The sequence below is a fragment of the Manis pentadactyla genome, chromosome 13, assembly GCF_030020395.1.
Source record: "Manis pentadactyla isolate mManPen7 chromosome 13, mManPen7.hap1, whole genome shotgun sequence".
NCBI classification, from domain to species: Eukaryota; Metazoa; Chordata; class Mammalia; order Pholidota; family Manidae; genus Manis; species Manis pentadactyla.
Genome location: NC_080031.1, coordinates 7,908,341 through 7,926,807, shown reverse-complemented (window position 1 = coordinate 7,926,807; position 18,467 = coordinate 7,908,341). Strand labels below are relative to the sequence as shown.

General features: G+C 46.7%; 1 protein-coding gene across 2 annotated transcripts in view; it reads right to left on the bottom strand.

Moving 5' to 3' along the window:
- The window catches only part of SORL1 (sortilin related receptor 1), a 139,924-nt gene that overhangs the window by 61,583 nt on the left and 59,874 nt on the right, over nt 1-18,467 (bottom strand). For both annotated transcript variants that reach the window (XR_005025249.2, XM_036887607.2), the window contains exons 10-16: nt 17,923-18,040; nt 17,655-17,728; nt 15,072-15,160; nt 8,089-8,267; nt 6,439-6,625; nt 2,676-2,804; nt 2,081-2,166 (exon numbers count right to left, since the gene is read on the bottom strand). Coding sequence is in view for 1 of the 2 variants with exons in the window: in XM_036887607.2 (XP_036743502.2) it covers nt 2,081-2,166; nt 2,676-2,804; nt 6,439-6,625; nt 8,089-8,267; nt 15,072-15,160; nt 17,655-17,728; nt 17,923-18,040 (862 nt within the window). In the remaining variant the exon portion in view is untranslated. The remainder of the gene's footprint in view (nt 1-2,080; nt 2,167-2,675; nt 2,805-6,438; nt 6,626-8,088; nt 8,268-15,071; nt 15,161-17,654; nt 17,729-17,922; nt 18,041-18,467) is intronic.

Below are 18,467 nucleotides of genomic sequence, written 5' to 3'. Positions count from 1 at the left end.
AGGTACACACCCACATCCATGTATAAAGTGCCCATTTGGACAACATGTTGCTCATATGACCAGGATCTGAATCCCTTTGCTGCGTCTCTACACAGTTAGTGTTATTGTTTCTCTCTTGCTCCTCATTCCATTCATTCACTGAGTTAACACGTACTAGCCAGCCACCTGCTCTGTAAAGGTTTCAATACAGGTAAGGCACCAAAAATACAAATCTACCTACAATTTGTAATAAAAATTTCCCTTCTTTTCCTTGGTCTCATTTCACTTCAAAACTATCTAAGCTACCACCACATGATAACTCATCTCTTCTTTTGGTTTTCAAGAAAACCCTCCCACTGTAATTCCCAGTGAAGGCAACAGTCAAGATGGGAAGTACCAAGACTGCCAACGACATAGAAATCAAGGCCTCTCGTCAGAGCTGCCGTGTCGCATCACGCAGGTACATTCACAGCAGCCAGACTTCCACCCCACAGCTCTAACATCTAGAAGAAAAAAAATGGGTTTTTCTTCTAATCAACCAATGCCTTGACAGTAGAATCTGAGTCCAGAAATACTTGCCTTAGGATTAGGTACAGAGGAATGTGCTTAATGGACAAAAGGAACAGGATTCTTGACCAACCACAGTCCTACATGGGCACAGCCCAGAAATCCATGTTACGACAATAATCAATAAGGAAGAGGACTTCGTCTTTAAAAATCTTCCCAGATGCCCAGAGTACCTCATCTTTGCAAAGGTGCCATGGTTCCCATCAGTCCTAGGAAACCATCTTTTCCTTTCTTTGGTACATTGCTGCCTTCTGCTCCACGCAGTTTCTTTTTTTTTAAACATTCGGAATAGGCCTACAGTACAGATGAGAATCTTTCCACTCCATTCCCTGTTTGAGCTTCTCTGGTCAGAAGAGAAAATACCTTTCCTACCAGTTTAGATGGCTTTAAACAAACTGCTTTATCCCTTGCTGAATTATCTGCAGAAATATTTGTTACAAAAGCATGTGCTCCAGCCCCACCAGCCCACCCTCATCACTAACAGCTCTTGGAGGGGGGAGACTATTGGGGTATTTTCTGCTCATTTGTGGGAATCTACTGAAGCCGTGTTCTTTGTAAGCCTCCACAGTGAGGGATGTTAATTATTCTGGTAATGCTGGAAGATTAAGTTAAAGGACTAATGAGCTTAGCATGAGAAACACCAGGGCGAGCTGGCAAGCGGCAAGCAGACGACAGGGCGGCACAGCCCTGCCCACAGAGGACGGTGCGCCTCTCCCGTGATTCGCTTGGTGCTTACGGCTGTTCCAAAACAACACGCCACTGCTCGCGGGTCACTCTCCTTCACCAACAGGCCTGAGCAAGAGCACCGACCGGCTCTGAGGAAACAAGCTCTACGTGAATAAGAACCAGAAACAGTGAAGAAAGAAAAGACGCTGGGGGATGAGCTATTTGTTCAGGGATCATGATTTCATGTCTGTATTACAAATACCTCAACATGTGCCACTAAATCAACTTGAAATAGGTCCGGAACATGCTAGGCCTTTACGGCATAGGCCCTCACTCCAAGGAAGTTTTTCATAATTGGCACGTGTGATGATCATCTAAAACAACAGGAATGACACTCACTCGCCGCGTGGGGGATGTCCTAGTAAGAGCGCAGGGCTTAAGAGTGAATTTTAGCTTTGTCACGTGCCAGGGGTGTGATCTTAAATAGGCCTGTGTAAGCCTTTCCTCTAAACATGTCTCCTTATATTTAAAAAATAAAATGGAGCTGATAATACTATCTGCTTCACTGGACGGTTATAAGGATTAAAATGGCAACACATGGAAAAGAACACAATACAACAGATGCTGAATATTTCTCAATGAGTAAAAGGAGGATTTCACTCAAAAAAGATTTTCCACTCCTCTAAAGGCATAAGGCCATAAATACACTTAGTCTGGATACCAAGCTGAGGGGGAAATAGGAGCTCTATGATGCTTGTAAGTTCCACACTTTCTCTCCACTGAGTTAGAAGAACCACAAGACCGGGTGAGATGGCGATAAGGTTACAACGGTGTCGCAGGAAGTCAAGAGCAAGGAACCACTTCTTACCTGCCAAAGGACACGGGACCACCTCTCCTTCCAGTCGTGTTTCAACATCTCCTCCACTACAAGTGTCTCCAGAAATCTTCCGATAGCTGTCACCCCCCCCACCCCAAGAACAAGAGGTGAGAAACATCAAATCATAGTCACGAAGGCTTCATAACGGGGAACCTGTTTCCTACCCGTGGACAGCACAGCGCCTCTGTTCATTTCCCTCTAGAATAAGAAGGATGCTTCACCATTCTGAATGGGTTCTGCTTGTAATTACATTAGACAGCCCAGACCATGGGCAGTGCCATCCCAGGCAGGAGCTGTACATGCATCTGTTCAAGAAACTCCTCTGAAAACTTGTCCTGGCTGAAGTTTATGACTTAAGACACAACTAGAATTGCAGAAATATTCACAGACTTGCCTTTTTTCCTCCCTGGGGATAGAAGACTTTGCAAACATCATAATTTTAAATATTGCCCTAGTGGCCTAAAACCTGCTATGTTGGAATTCTAGCATTTTGAGCACAAAAGGAAGCCCAGGGGTCCTCTGGGCACTCTCACACCAAGGGCAGAACCCCTCATGTCCCCGACATGGCAGCTTCTGTGAGACGTACCCTCTGGTTCTCCGGTAAGTAGAACCCATGGGACAAGATACAGGAGGGGAGGATGACTTCCCAGAAAACTCAGGATCCGGAACACAAACCTCTGAGGATAGATCTTCACTCATCTTGAAGCCGAAGTCACTGAAAAGACAATCGGGTTCGTTAAGGCCATTGGTTTATACACTTCAGGCATTTCAGTACCAACCCTTGTGACTCCTACCAGACCACCTGCCACTGCAGACGTCACTCAACAGGTCCCATTCAAGAATACTCACTTTTTTACATTAACACACTTTGTAAAGAAATTTTTCATCAGAACCACAATTGAAAAATCATTATCAGAGGCCATGTATAAATAAAAACAATACAAATCATTATGCCAAAAACAAAACAATGCTACATGTTTTAGCTGGATCTGGTTCCCTCCCCAAAGACTCTGGGCCTGCTTTCTCTTTGTGAAAATGGATTAGCAAGGGTTAAAGGGTAACTAGCAACCAGTGAGACTTTCTCCTTGACAGGACTGGGAGAATTAAAAGAAAACTTTGAAAGGATACTCTTTTTTTGTAAACTGAGGATTCGATGTTATTTAAGTCCATGTCCACATACTTACTACCTAAAATCCCCTCAGGCATCTCATCCTGCACTCTGGGGGCACAGTGCTTTGGTTCATGAGACCTGCAATTTGGGGGTCTCATCATTGCCAAACCATTCATCTCAAGGAGAAGAGCCCTGGAGTGGGAAGCTGGGGGCCTGGGCCTAGTCTTGACTCTGTGCTGAACAGCATGACTCCTCAAGGCAGCTGCACCATGTACTTCCCCAAGCCCTGTCCAGACTGGAAAGCCTAATTCAAAGGGATTTTCCATGGAGATGGGCTCTCCCCAAAAGGCTTCATTTACTCTATTCAGTTCAATGAATATTGATTAAACATCTCCTATATGAAAAGTATTTAACAGGTTTAGGGCAAAGCAGTTTATCCACATTTAGCAGTTTTTAGAGAATTGTTCAGAAGGGAGAGTTTTATTACTGTATCAAGCAGGTCTTCATTAAATCAGGTAGTTTTTATTGAAAGGCTGCTTCAAGCCTCTTGGGGGACTAGATGGAGCATTAGCTAATTACATATCTGCCTTCCGTGGCAGAACACCTCTTAGGCAGGTTTCTTCCGACTGTAAGTCATAACCTAGTGGGCTGTGCACGCACGTTGGAGGGTCCAGACCAGCTTTCTCCCCGCCCCACAAAGAACAGAAGATGGCAAAATTCATCACACTTAAAAAGTCAATGTTATCTCATAAAACTTTTGTTTTCATGGTATGCATGTACCTACACACACAAATATGTGTATGAACAAGGTCCTACCATAAAGCGCATGCCTTACTGGGGGTTACAGTCATGACTGAAAGCCACACTTCTTGGCGATGTGGGGAAATACAAAGATATAAAAGAAACTACCCCTGAAATAAGGGGACATGTAGGGTAAAAGCTGGGCTTTCCAGTGAGGTCTGAAAGGACCGTCAGAAGCAACCTGACTTTCAAATGTGTTTGTCACTCAGGAGCTGAGCTGACTGACAGATGCTACAAGCGCTCACATTAGCATCTCCTCTCCTGCCGTCCAGCTGGGGACAAACCACTTCTCTTCTCACTGCCGTGGTCCAGTGCCACCAAACATTTCCAGAGCCACGCGGCCAGGCCGGCTCCTTTGTAGCAGCTACAGCAGAGCAGCAACAGGATGGCCTGAGAGCAATGCATGATTTACCATTTTCACGGGTCACAACCCGCACAAACCCACGTGACCAGAAGCCATCTCCAGGAGGGGCACAGCAGGCGATCTTCCTGGTGGGTAATACAGACTCAGCAGCCCTGGGTCTCCACCTGCCAGCTGGGGTGGGTTGGCATCTGGACCGAGAGGGCCCAGGCCAGTTTACGAGAAGCATACCTGCCCCTGGTTCTCATTTTTGTTGCTGTTGTCATTGTCACTGCTCTTGTTTGGGGGGAAGAATAGATTTTAGAGAAAAAACTCAGGAGTGGGCAAGCCAAAAAAAAAAAAAAAAAACCCCGAAGATCTGTTACATATGTTTGATTTCATTTTATCTTGTGGTTCTTAATGCAGACAAAAGAGAGAAGGGGGAGGGCACCATTATCTCTTCCATGATGAGGGCCTCCACAGTCAGGGGATGCCCTCGGGCAGCAAGAACTCTCAATCAGGTTACAACTTCGGGGTACTAAGTGAGATCAGACAGGGGACAAGCAGGTCTGAACTGACATCACCGGGAACATCAAACAGCTCTGTGGTCCTGCCACGGAAGCGTCTGCGCTGTTATCTCAGGACCACACAGTTTTCAAAGGGAAGGTGCATCTTGTGCCATCTCAGGTGCTGCTCCCCGAAGGGTAGTTTGCAGATAAGCAGCATTGGCACCACCCAGAGGCTGGCAGAACTGCAGAACCCCAGAAATGCAGAGTGAGAACTCACATTTTAACAAGATCCCAGGTGATTCACACACACTTTCAAGTTTCAGATGCACTGATCTAGGACGGGAGTTGGCCAGATCTGATTAGCTGTTCTTATAATAAAGCTTTAGGGCATCATTCCCACACCCAGTCACCTACAGCTGCCTTTCGCCTACCACAGCAGAGCTGAGCAGCTGCAACAGAGACCCCACGGTCTGCAAAGCCTGAAGCACTTTCTATGTGGCCCTGTTCCAACCTCTGGACCAGAATACATCAGAGGTTTCTGGCTTTAGTCACAGTGAGTGTGGCCTCCCAAAGCAATGCTTATTTCTCTGTGCCTCAGGACTACTGAGAAAGGAGTTATGGGTCTGTTTGATACCCATGATCCACTGATAGCCCTGCCTATTTGGGAATAATTTCATGCTAGATTACAGAATCAAAGGACTGCCCAGAGGCCCTGGGACCCTATGCACTCTCCTGCTGGAATCATCTCCTAAAGCGAAGCTCTGCTCCAATCTTAACTCTCCCCAAAAGTGGAGGTCCGTACGCTTGCAGGGTCTGCCCCTGTGTTCTCTCTCCTGAGCCTCATCTCTACCCACTGACCCCACTTCATACACCGAATGAGGCATCCGAACTGAGCCACCAACTCCTTCACCCCACAACACCTTCCTGTTGCCGCCACATCTTAGAACACCCCTGCTCACATATCCAGATGCTTCCTTAAGGCCCATGTGCAACAGTGCTTCCTCCAGTGCTTTCCCCAACCGCAAATCACAATCTCCTTCCCGTCAGTAGTCACAGTCAAAGTACCTGTTCCTTCTCCACGGGGCCTGCAGCTTTCCACCCTGGTACAATTAGTCATGCGCCTGTTTCCTCTGCTCTCAGCAGTCTCAGCAATGCCTTAGATAATGTGCTCAAGGAATAAATATACAAATAGATAGATACTAACATCCCCCAGTTCAGATAAAGAAAGAAATTACCTCTAGAATCGGGCTCCTAAGACAAAGGAGTTACCTACAATGGAACCTTCAGTATGTTTCCTTTTGGGGCTGCCCTCTGAGAAATAAACCCCACAGGCATCCAGTCCAAAATAAATTACTGCAGCTTCCCTAGGCTGTAACACCTCCACCTGTCTGCAGCTGTAAGAACCAAATGGAATAACCTACGTACAAGTTCCTCACACAGATCCTAGATCATCAAAGATGCTTAATACAGATTTGTTTCCTAAGATTTTCTGCCTTTCCTCGGAGAAGGGACTGTGCCCTAGTCTGTTTCCCATGCTGCTGAGTGAATGAAACACAACTCAAGCCCCAGGCATTGAAGAAGAACCAACCATTCATAGTCCTGCCGGGTGCAGGAGCAGTTGGACACGACCACAGGCCTGTCGAAGTCCTCTCCATTAAAGCACGTGGCATGGGAAGTCCTGCGCTTGAAGACGGTCTTGTGTCCCAGCAGACACTCGTTGCCCCGGTCATCCGACGGTGACCACAGCTTGTAGTCATTCTCTGTGCAGGGAACCCCTGAGGAAGAGGAAATGGAGCATGACGGAACAGAGGCAGGCCCACTCGGGGTTTCCGGCCCTGCCCGAACCTCAGCCCAGCCGCCCACTTCCTGCTCGGCCTGCTGCTGCCCAGCAGGTGCACAGACCTCTGGAGCTGACCCAAGCCTCTCATCAGCCTGCTCTGAAACCAGGAGGCCCCCAGGCAAATGGAAAGGGTACCCCTGCAAACACAGGTGTTCATCGGAGAAAGCTGGGAAGAAGCAAGCTACCTTTACGTACGCTCCTGAAATATTCAGATGTCAGTTTCCCTTGGAAATGGGTACCCAGACGTGTTTATCTCCCAAGGAGTTAGGCAAAGGCTGCATCCCTGATGGATGGTACTGCTCAGGAGTACTGTTCCCTGCTTGCTTCCTGGGTAGCGTGCACACACCAGGCAGCACAGCCCAAGAACAGTAGGGAATCCACTGTCACTACTTGGAAGGTACAGAAGCTTCATGAAAGGAGGGTGAGAAATGTTAAGACATCTTGGAAAATCCCTCCCACTACCCACGCACCCTGGAAATGAGAGTAGCTTCTACAGGAATTCTGAGGTATACCTATGTCTCTATTAGTCCTTTATGTCTTTCTTATACATCTATGTCTTCAGTAAGATTAAATGCTGCCTGAAACTGAGGAGTAACTGTCAACTCAATACCATTCAAATTAGCAGGTACTTATTAAATCCTGGCTGACTATAAGGCTATCAGGCTGCCCAGTGGGTGGAAAATAGATATGCACAGGACAGGTTGTTTTTCTAAGGACCTTATAATCTAGCTGATGGGAGATGACACAGATTGACAGACACAGAGTTACAATTCTAGGAGTGATAAGTACACTTGTGTTTTGGACACAGAAGAGATGGGAGAGGATGTCAGCAGCCACGTGCACTGGATCCTGAAACAGGAAAAGGATTTTGACTAGTGGCAACTGAATAGGCAGCACTGGGGACGCTCCGGGCAGTTGGAATAAAGTCAGCCAAGGCAGACAGGGACGAAGGGCCAGCGTTACATGGGGGTGGGAGGCAGGAGGCAGAGGGGCTTCTCTTCTCCCTGCTTACTTACGTCCTGGGCCTAGACTAGCAGATTGTGGTGCAACTTTACCGGCTCTGAGAAGTGCCTGCATCCTGTGGCACACTGCCTGTTGCATAGTAATTACTCACCAAATTTGCCAACCTGGAACTGCTCATTTGGAAAAATGCTTTTCATTCATTCCCATGCCCAGCACACATACACCTACACCTAGCCTATTCACAGGAAATGAGGATCCGAAAGATAACACATGGTCCTATTAGGAACTGTCTGAGTAACTCTGTATTTCCCAATCACTAATCGTCTATGTGCCCTTCTCCCTCTGAATCGTAAACTCTTCTCAGTACAGAGCGTCTAAGCTGACGCTCTGGTCAGCAAGTACTTCCATGAAAAGGGCCGAGGCAGCGCAGCTTACCCAAGGCGTCTGTGGCATTGACCTGGAGGATCAGCCAGCTGTGGACATTCTCTTTGTTGGAGCCAAAGATGGTGAAGACAGTGCTCTTCTCGCCAGGTTCCGTGAGGAGCCCATACACAAACACGGGCTTCTCGGAGAAGAGGAAGGTTTTCCAGGCCTCCCCTTCGTTGGTACTGTATCTGCCCAAGTGCAAGGAAGAGGACCCTCACGGTTAAGGTCTCTATGGCAAGGACTTGTTTCCAGATAAAATTCCCTAGTAATAGGAACCAGGAGTCCTTGGAGAAATGGCTGTTCCTGGGCTAATGTACAGAAAGTTTAAGGATGGGCCAGAAGGCAAAGAAGTACTCAGAGACAAACGCAGTCAGTGTGAAAGGACAGGGAAGCCAGCTGACGGAGCTCCCACTGGCCAGTGTGAGAAAATTTGAACATAAAAAAAAAAATGATAGTGGTAGATTACATGCTGAATGAAATAGGGCATGCATCTCTAAATGATGTGAACATGGAGAGAGAAGGGAGGAGGGACAGTTTTTCCTTATTATTACACTGCTACCTAATACATGTTGAAACAATGACAGAATGAGAAAAATGGCCATCCTGCAACCCACACTGTAAAAACCAAGTCAGACAGGATGGTCACTGGGGGCTCAAACTCTTGGGTGAGAGCATGCAGGCACCAGGGTGTTCACATGATCTCAGGCTACTGACCCAGAGAGTCACTCGCACAAAGGGCGAGAGGAGTTTTACAGTGCCCGAGAGTCACGACTTCACTAGCCTTAGTGTCACTGACGGTAGGACAACTGGACATTATATGCCTCTTGGATAAAGCACTGGGATAGACAACACATCCTCTACGCCCACACAGCCACAGTGTGTGACGTTCTACATGACAACTGACCCAGATTCTTCAAAAGAATCAAGGTCATGGAAAACAAACAAAAAAGGCCGGTGGCTTGTTACAGATTAAAAGAGACTAACCAACCAAAAGCAATGTGTAAACCTGGACTAAATTGGGAGGCAAGCAACTGCAAATAATATGGGACAACTGAGGAAATATATAATCTGTAAGTAATACTGAATTAACATTAATTTTCTTAGGATTCTGATTGCACAGGAAAGGACCCTTATTTATTGGAGATGTATGTGTAACTACTTAGCTGTGAAAGAGCATGATGGCTACAACTTTCTTTCAAATGATGCAGAAAAAAAAGAATGCTAGATGATAGACAGATAGATGGACAGACAGACAAACAGGACAGACAGATGGCAGAAGAGAGGCACATTGGCAAATGTTAACACCTGGTGATACTCAGTGAAGGTTTTATGAGTGTTCCTCATACAGTTCTTCCAAGTTTTCCTGTGGTCTTAACAATTAAAAAGTCTCCAAAGAGAACAAGAAAGCAAGCCCTTGGGGGAAAACAGCACTGAACTAACTGTACTGATTTTAAATTATCTTTTTGCACTGAAAAGCAGAAGAGAAGGAGAAAGAGGAGAAAAATCGGCCTGCTAATTGCTTCAGTACACAGTAAGCTTGGAGAGATGCTCAACATGAGAACCCAGCCACTAGAGCTTTCTTTAGGATCTCAAGGCTATTGGTTCTCTGTTAATCCCAAGTATAGGCAAAACCCCTTTTTCTTTTACCTTTCCCATATTTTTGAGGTTTTAGTTTTACTCCTTCAGCATCCTAATACTTGACATAAATCCTTTCACAACAGCACTCAATCCAAACACCTCCCCGCATGTTGAGATTGCTAAAATTGATAATTATTGCCAGAAAGCTGTGGGTTAAGCCAAGTGGTGGTGTTACAAAGCAACGTGACGAATGTTGCCAGGAGGATGTGATCTCTCTGCATCTGACTGATAGGCTTTTGGTTCACATTAATTTTGAAGCACATACAGGTGTAGGTTAATTCCTTCAATCTCCTTATGCCAGTGTGAACTAATGGCTTAGCACCCCTGAAACAGGCAAACTGAACCGGCAGAATTGGCCTATTAACTAGACATGATGGGACCTGTCTGCCCGCTCTATGTTGACACTGACTCCATCTATGTGCACATTGCCTAGTTAATTCTATCTAAGAGTTGCTTGACCCCAGGATGACCTCAGGAATGAATCATCCCATTTCCCAAAGGATGGTGACAACAGTCCTTTAATGAGACTGAGCCGCAGGTGCATGCCCAAGCACACAGCCTTGCAGCAGAGGGTAAACGGAGCATTTAGAAAACGGTACTTTGGCAGAATTTTGGGGAAGGGGACAGTCATGTCACCGATGGCAAGAACTGAGGGAACATCTATTCTGAGCCTAGCTCAGACCCCCTAACAAAGAACTTGTGTTGAGGAAGTGAAAGTGACAAGGACCTTGCAGGAAACCAAACCACACCGTCTTTGAATGTACTCCTAAGTCACAACTGTGGTCAGGAGGGAATACCCAGAGCCCTAGCCCTTAGGAATGGTGAATTCACAATGCTCCTGTAGAAATACAGCGCAACCCTGGGACCAAAAACACTCAGGGGGACAGGAAGGTCGCTGGCTATGACATGACACAATTATGTGATATGATATCATCAGGCTGTCGGGGGTAGATCCACGCCCCACATTTGAAAGCACTGACGCCCTGAGGTGAACCCGACCTGCCCAAAACGCCATCCTGCAGACTTAGTTCTCGGAGTGCTTAGGATCCACCTCAGCCTCGCCTCCCACTCCCACCTTGCTCCTTTTAAATTCATCCCCCAGGACTCTCCAGAGCCATCTTACTGGAATGCCGAGCTAGCCGCACCATTCCCCTGGGTAAAACCCTCACGGGGACCTCACCACTTCAAAAGCCAAGTCTAGTCTCTCCAGCATGCCACTTAAGGTCCCCGAACCTGGCCCCTACCTAATACCTATCTCAAGCCCCGTTTCTCACCACCCCCACCTTGCAATCTGCATTCTACTAACACTAATGAGGTTGCACCTTCCAAGCTGACCCACACTGAACCTTCTTTGCCCTTTGCTTAGGGTCTTCTAACCCTGGAATGACAGGCCAACCCTGCTTTCTATCCTTGAAGCCTCAGCACATTTCCTCTGCTCCCCGAACAGCACAACCTGGCCCTCATCCAGTGCCCCTCTAGCTTACACCCTGCCATGTCTGCATGATCTCACTTTGTGAGCATCCTCTACTACACTGCCACCGGTCAGGCCCAAGACCTCTCACTCACTTTCTTCCCCTGGCACCTGGCATCTTTCCTGGCACAGAGAAAAGGCATTCAGGAATGTTCGTTAAAAGAATTAAATGAGCTGTACTATATTTTCTTTTTTTTTTAACCCCGCCTCTGTCTCTTAACAGTTAAAAGGTGATAGATAAGAACACCTCCACTCTAACCCATGGGGGTTGGAATGAAGGGTGGGGCAACTCTCTCTGCAACTGTCCCGGGGTTACTACCAGCATGAGGTGCTGAATCAAGGTGACAGGTTAACTGCCACCTCCCGCATTCTGGAATGTGGGGCTGTTTCCAGAACTCGGGGCCAGAAAAGACAGCTGCCCTTTGCAGGGGCTTTTCAGGACTCCCAGGGGGAAGCCCTATGAAATCGGAAATCTCCTATGAGGACAGACATTTTGGGGCCAGTCCAAAGTATGATTAGTAGCTCTGCTGATGCCGATAGGCAAACTGCCAAGAAGAAACGGGAATTGATGGCATCCTTCATCACCAAGCCATCAAACTTATGTCTGGGTCTTTTTTGGGCCAGAGTGCAAAATCACACCACAGTCTCTTCTCTGAAGAACACTGATTGTACCCAGGAAAAACCTGCATCCCCAGAGCAGGCTCAGGGGGATGGCGTGCTGAAGGAATAAGTGAATCCCCAGAACAGGTTATTATTTACTCATTTCAGACATGAGACACAGAGCAGAACAAAGCATTCCACTTCTTACTCTCAATTTCAATTTAACAATAATAACAAAGGTAACAGCCTTAGTGGAGAATCAAAGCAGAAGCTGAAACAATTAAGTCAGTTCTTAGTTATCTGTGCTAATCAGGGAGAGAAAGGTATGAATAATGTAAAAGAACAACAACTAAAAACAAAACCTCTTACTTTAAGCAATGTTTTAACCTCTGTCCCCACTAAAGCTCCTCTTGGAGTCACCGACGTTACTCTGCATGGCTTCCTCCCTAAGGCCTTTGGTCAGATAGTTAAGCTCCCTTCCCAAACAAGCCCTTCCCCCAGCTGGTAGCTCTCTCCAGATGACTCAGAAGCCTCACAGAGCCACAGTGGGCAAAGGCAGGTCCTGAACGATGCCCCACCCACCTCTGTATCCCTGGTACCTAGAGCAGCATCTGCTGCATTGTGGATGTGCACAGATGTTTGTGTAATTGACCTGAAATGATGCTTAACAGAAATAGGCTCCAGTTCCAGTTCGGGCCCAAACTACTGACAAGCCTTATTATTCCCTCATGTGAAAGCTGAGTAAGGTAGATTAGGGCATCTCTGGTGCCTCTGGGGTGCACACATCCAGGGGCCCCCCCGCTCCTATCTGAGCTCGAGGGATGGTCATTTACACAGAGCACAATGGGAGTGGTCCCCTCTGAACTGTGCCACTGCCACAGGACCACACCCCCTTCCAGTTTTATTAATCAGTAACAGAATAAGCAGTCTCGGAAGACTAAGTGTGTGTGACCTATTTATTGAACAATCAAACATTTACTAAGTGCCTGCTAGCCCGTACAGAATAGAAACTCTGGTCTACAAAGACCTTGCTAATGAGTTGAGGAATTCAGGCATATAATGAAAAGGTAACTAAGGGAAAGAGTCGGAATGTGATCAATGCCAAATTAATGAGACAGCCAATAAATGCAATGAGACTCAAAGGAGAGAGCAATCACTGTGGCTAGGGAGGCAAGACGCAGAAGTGGCCTGAAGCCCCAGGCCAGCAACAGGAGCCCAGCTGGGTCACAAGCAGCTGCCACTCACGCACGGGTACCACAGTACATCACCTCTGCGGCTTGAGGGTATGAGCTAACTAGTATTTTCTCCTGCTTCTCTTCCGATGAGGCTGAGAGCACCCAGTGACATGTCAAAAGCAGAGCAGCAAGAGGAGAAGGGATAAGAACCCTGGGTGCAACACAATGAGTAAATGCCAGGTGGCTACACAGATTCAGGCCAAGCTCCGACTGGTATTTGGGACACATGCACCTGTCAACTGGGGGCCTGAACATACTCTCATATTTGCAAATGCTTTATTTGCACCCCACATACAGATACCTCCAAGTGACCTATACAAACAGAGGAATGCTATAGTGTCCATAACCCCTGATGTCCACAATCCCACAGTCATTTTTAAATGTCTAGGGAAGACACTGATTTTTCTGGCAGTGGGTTTATTTTCTTGGTCATCTCTCTGCTCCAGCTAGGGCAGCAATGACGGTGCATTCCCTGAGCACATATGCACCAACAGATGGTGTCAGAGGACTAGAATCATGCTAACTACCTCAGAGAAGTCAGCTTGGAATGCAAATGTAATCTGCAGAAAAGTTAAACAAGGAAAATGAGGAACTGACAATGCAATGTGACCGCCATACAAAGAAGGAAACCTATTGCTAGCAAGCCAAACCATGTCCCCTACAGTGCTTCTCACAGGGTAGTGCCCCAGTGATCACACCATGTACTGGCATATCTTACCACTAGGAAGGACTCTTACAAGTGAGGGAGGGAAAACATCCTATTTATCTTTAGATACACAGTATGGTACCCGGCACAATTAGTGCTTGCTGAATGTGTGAGATGGAAATTAATAAATGAGTGGATTAATCAATGACAGCATAAACATGGGTGGCACTGTGCCTCGTGACTGTCCTCATCTGAGAGCAAACACCGATCAGAACGTGGATACGCTGTTGCATACAAACAGGGCTGCTTCTGGCTCTTTCCTCTAAAGAAGCAGTGGACCAGTGTTGCACAGACCAGAGAACAACCAGGCGGAATGCCAAACACCAGTACACTGTTTCTCTCCACTTCTCTGAGGCCAGGCTGCTCAGCACATGTCAAATTAACCACAGGGGAAATCAGCTGACATTTTTTTTTTTTTTTACAACCACCCACCTCTCTTTTACTGCTGGCCCAGTTTATGAAAGGAGCCAAGGAAAAGTGGCTTTCCTCCTTGCATGAAACAAGATGATACAGGAGGCCGCTCTACCTTGTCAGTAATCCAGCTCATGGGTTCAGCTCAAAACCGGGCAGAAATGAGGGCCAGCCCTGGCCAAGCATTAACAAAATTAATTTTTGCCCTGACCAAGACAAAATAATTGAAGGCCTGGTTTTGATAAATAATCAGACATTAGTATGCAGAGATTACAAACTTTTGACATCTTTGCATTTCCGAGCAATGTATCGGGAAGAGTACCAGATGTGACTTAAAGACCTGAGGGCTAGGCTTGCCTGTCACTAACAAATGGGGGAGGGTCTGGGACAAGTCACTTCACCCTGCTGACCCTCAGGTTTTACACCTGCGAAATGAAACGGTTAACCCTAAATGTCCCTTCCAGGTCTGTTTGTAAACCAACAAAACCAAATGAACGACACCAAAGATCACTTGGCTATCAAGTAATAGGCACTCAGATATTATTACCTATGTAATTATTATTATTATTATTATTTAAGATTGTTACCATGACTCATTCAACGAGTAGCTCTGTGTCACCCACAAAGCAAAAACTTGAAGAGTCTCTTGTTAATTTTTCAGTCACGTATCAATTTACATCTATGTACAGTCGTACTTTTTCAAATCAAGAAAATTATTTCATTTGTTCCTCCCAACACCCCTTTGAGACAGGAAGGGCAGATTATTTCCCCATTTTATCAATACGCTAAATTGAAGTAATTTCCCGAGGTCGCCAATTAGCAGGCAACAATCCAGTGCTGTAGAGAAATAACCCACTTCCACAACCAGAGACTTCAGTTTCCAAGAGAACAGCGGGATGTTAGGAAAAGAAGCTTCATCAGAGACACTTACTTTAGCTCGTTGGTTTCCATGCCCTGTGCGATGGCCACGATGATGCCGCCGTGGTCGCCCCAGGTATAGTAGTGAGGTCCAGGAAGGGCCTGCAGGGGAAAAGTCAGTGCTGAGGCCGCCGCGGAGGAGGTGGCTGGGCAGAAACCATGCACACGCGTGCACATGTGCGTGCACACACAGACACACCCATAAGCACAGAGAATAGACGCCCACCACTGGAATATGATTTTTCATTTTCCAGAGCACACTCACATCCATTATGTCACCGGCTCTGCACAGCCCTGGAGGTAGGCAGAGCAGCTATTTGTACACAAATTTTTTTCCCCAAATGAAGAGACTAGGGTTCGTGTTAAAGTGACAGGTATTCTACCCAAGAAAAGAAATGTATGTCCACCTAAAAACCATGTAATTAAATGTTTATATTTGTAATCAGCAAAAACTAGGAAGCCCACCAACAGATGAATGGACAAACTGTAGAATGTCCTCACAAGGGGACACTAATCAATGGTAAAAAAAAAAAAAGGGAAGAACACTGATAACATGAAACAACATGAATGTACCCCAAAATGATCATCGTGAGGGACAGAAGCCAGGCAAAAAGACTGTACCCTCTATGAGTCCATTTATATAAAATACTAGAAAATACGAGCTAGTAATTTGTCAGGGACAAGAAATAACCATGGGGGAACAATACCGTGGGGGGGTGATGGAAATGTCTGCGGTCTTAACTGTGGCATTGGTGATGGTCAAGTGATGGGGACCAGTTCTGATCAAATTGTACACTTAAATATGTGTCATTTATTGTATTTCTGTTTGCCTCAATAAAGCTGTTAGAGTAAAAAGCACAAAAAAAGAACCTAAGGATCAGAGAATTTGCACAGCTAATTAACAGGAGATGAGGAACAAGAATGATAGGCACGAGTTTTCAAGGTAGCGTCTGTACCACCACCTACCTATTACCCTTGCACACCCAGACAGCCCCTCTCAAGCAAGGGCGGCCCGTGGGACTCGGATGCGCACTCACACAGACACACTCTCGACCTTTTCATCCCCTCGTTAGTTCTCTATTTCCAAAAATAAGGCCCCTTGTGCACCGGCTGCTTCTTGGCAGGCGTTAGGCATGCCGGACGGGAGGCACCAACAGCTGCCCCAGCGCTAGCCAGACGACACCACTTCACTGGAGAACAAGACACGGCTTTATACCCAGAAGGAAATCACTTGCAGATGTTCAAATCCCAGATCCCACCAACATCAGAAGGTACACACAAACCACAGGCCTGTCCGCAAGGAGAGAACACCCTATTTCAGAAAGAATGCCCGGCTCCACGGAAGAGGGGAACAGCTGCTTAATCTTTCTCATGGGCACAGGACAAGGATGTCCCCAAAATTCCCAACCGTTCACCCTATTTGACTACTCTGGCCCCAACAACCTCTTCCATCCGAATATGTAATCAGGTTCTCTGCCATACAGTACGTATAGTCTTTAATTTATACACACACACACACACACAATGTCTGGGACCCAGATAACCTCGGCTGGAGGGCCGGGTAAGCCCTGCCTCAGACAGGATAAGGTATGCAGCACATCTCCGTAAACTGCCAAAAGCCAAACATTCGGTATTATTACTGCTTCATGTACCCCATATTTAAATACAAATGTGTTTATATTGCGCTACCATTAAGAAGCCTCAGGAGGACAGGAACACTCTCCTGCCTCTTCTGGGACCTCCACATCCCTCCTGTCATCACACTCGGCCTGCGAGCGGTGCTCAATAAATTCTCATCACGTGGTCTGCTGGCATCTCCTACCCATACTCAGAGCGCCACCGAACGCCACGCCTACAGAATGGGGCCAAACACACTTCCCCCGGCCTGCCTAAGTCCTGGGAGGCCAGAGCAGAGCATTTCTGTTTTTCTACATGTTTGGAAATTCCCTAAAGTCCATGGCTGATTTAGCATTTCAGGACTAGAATAATAGTTCCACCTTCAGCTTTGGTATAACCAGTGGCTAAAGATCCACATTAGTTATACTAACTTATAGGGAAAACAGCCTTCTTCCAACAGCACAGAATATGATGAAAGCACATTACGGCACAACCCAGTGAAGGGAGAGCCTGGCTTCAATGTCAGCCATGTACCAAAGTAAGTCAACATGCAGTTCAGACCTGATACCACCACAACTACACCGTCATGTGCTGATAGATTCAGCAAGTATTTAGTGAGCACCCACTCCGTGCCAGACGCGGCTGGGTCCCAGAGGTACAGAAGTGAGTGAAACAGACATTGCTTTGTCCTTGTGGAACTTATAATCTTGGAGCATTTAGTCAAATACACAGTTGTGTTAAAAAAAAAAAAAAAAAAAGTCTGTTTTGCGTTGAAAGGAATATTTTTGACAAAGTTCGCAGCCCACATCACAAGATGGGCATTCAAATCAGAGCAGTTGACCCTCGTGTGTGACTCTGGGTGCCTTTCTCTACTTTACAGTCATATGTGGCTTCACTGGCTGGCCCTGAAATGTGTCTCTGAAATTCCAAGGTTCAGTCCATGTTCTCAAACAAACAAGAACAGGGGCTGGGGGCTGACCTCTCGCCACCGGGCTCCGGCGCTGCTGGAGATATACACATTCGTCTTGCTTGCCAAGTTCTTTCCCACTGAACCTAAAACGCAAGCGGAACAATTATTTTTAATTTCAGGAATATGTCAGATAATCACCTTGCCCAACTAGAAATTCTGGGGAGTATCTAGAAACGATCTCAAAACCACAAAAGCAGTTACTGCAGCAGATGCCAGTGGGTCCCTGGGTGTCTGGCTGCACATAACCAGAGTGTGAGAAGCAGCAGAGCAAACTTACCGGTGGCAACAATGAGACCAGGAGCCGACTCCTTGGACAGGATGGGCATCCTCCGGAGCTGGAGGTTGAGCAGCTGACTGAGCCGCTGCGCCAGGTGCAGAGAACAGCCCTGGGAGAGCTACGGAACACAAGTCCCAGGCACCGTCAGCACAACAAGAGGCCAGCATGCACACACTACAGAGCTTGGCACAGAGGAGACCCGGCCCACGGAACCCAGAGCCTCTGCCCTGCTGTGCCCACACTTCCCCAGGTGGACACGGTTATCTGAAGCTGGTAAATGCTTCTCACGCAAGAAAAAAACTCTAAGAAATTCCTTCTGAGCCTCTCAGAGAATAACGATTAGAGATCGATGTCAACTCAAGTGCATAGGAAAGCTATTGCTCTCCTGTACTACCCAGAGATTCTCTCTTGTGACTCAGAACTAAAGAGAAATCAAATGATTTCACAGCACTCAATTTCTAAGTCAGTACAGATGTATTTCAAATATGATTTAAGCAATTCTGTCAGAAGTAAAACCAAGAAGCAGAAGTCATAAAGCCTCATTG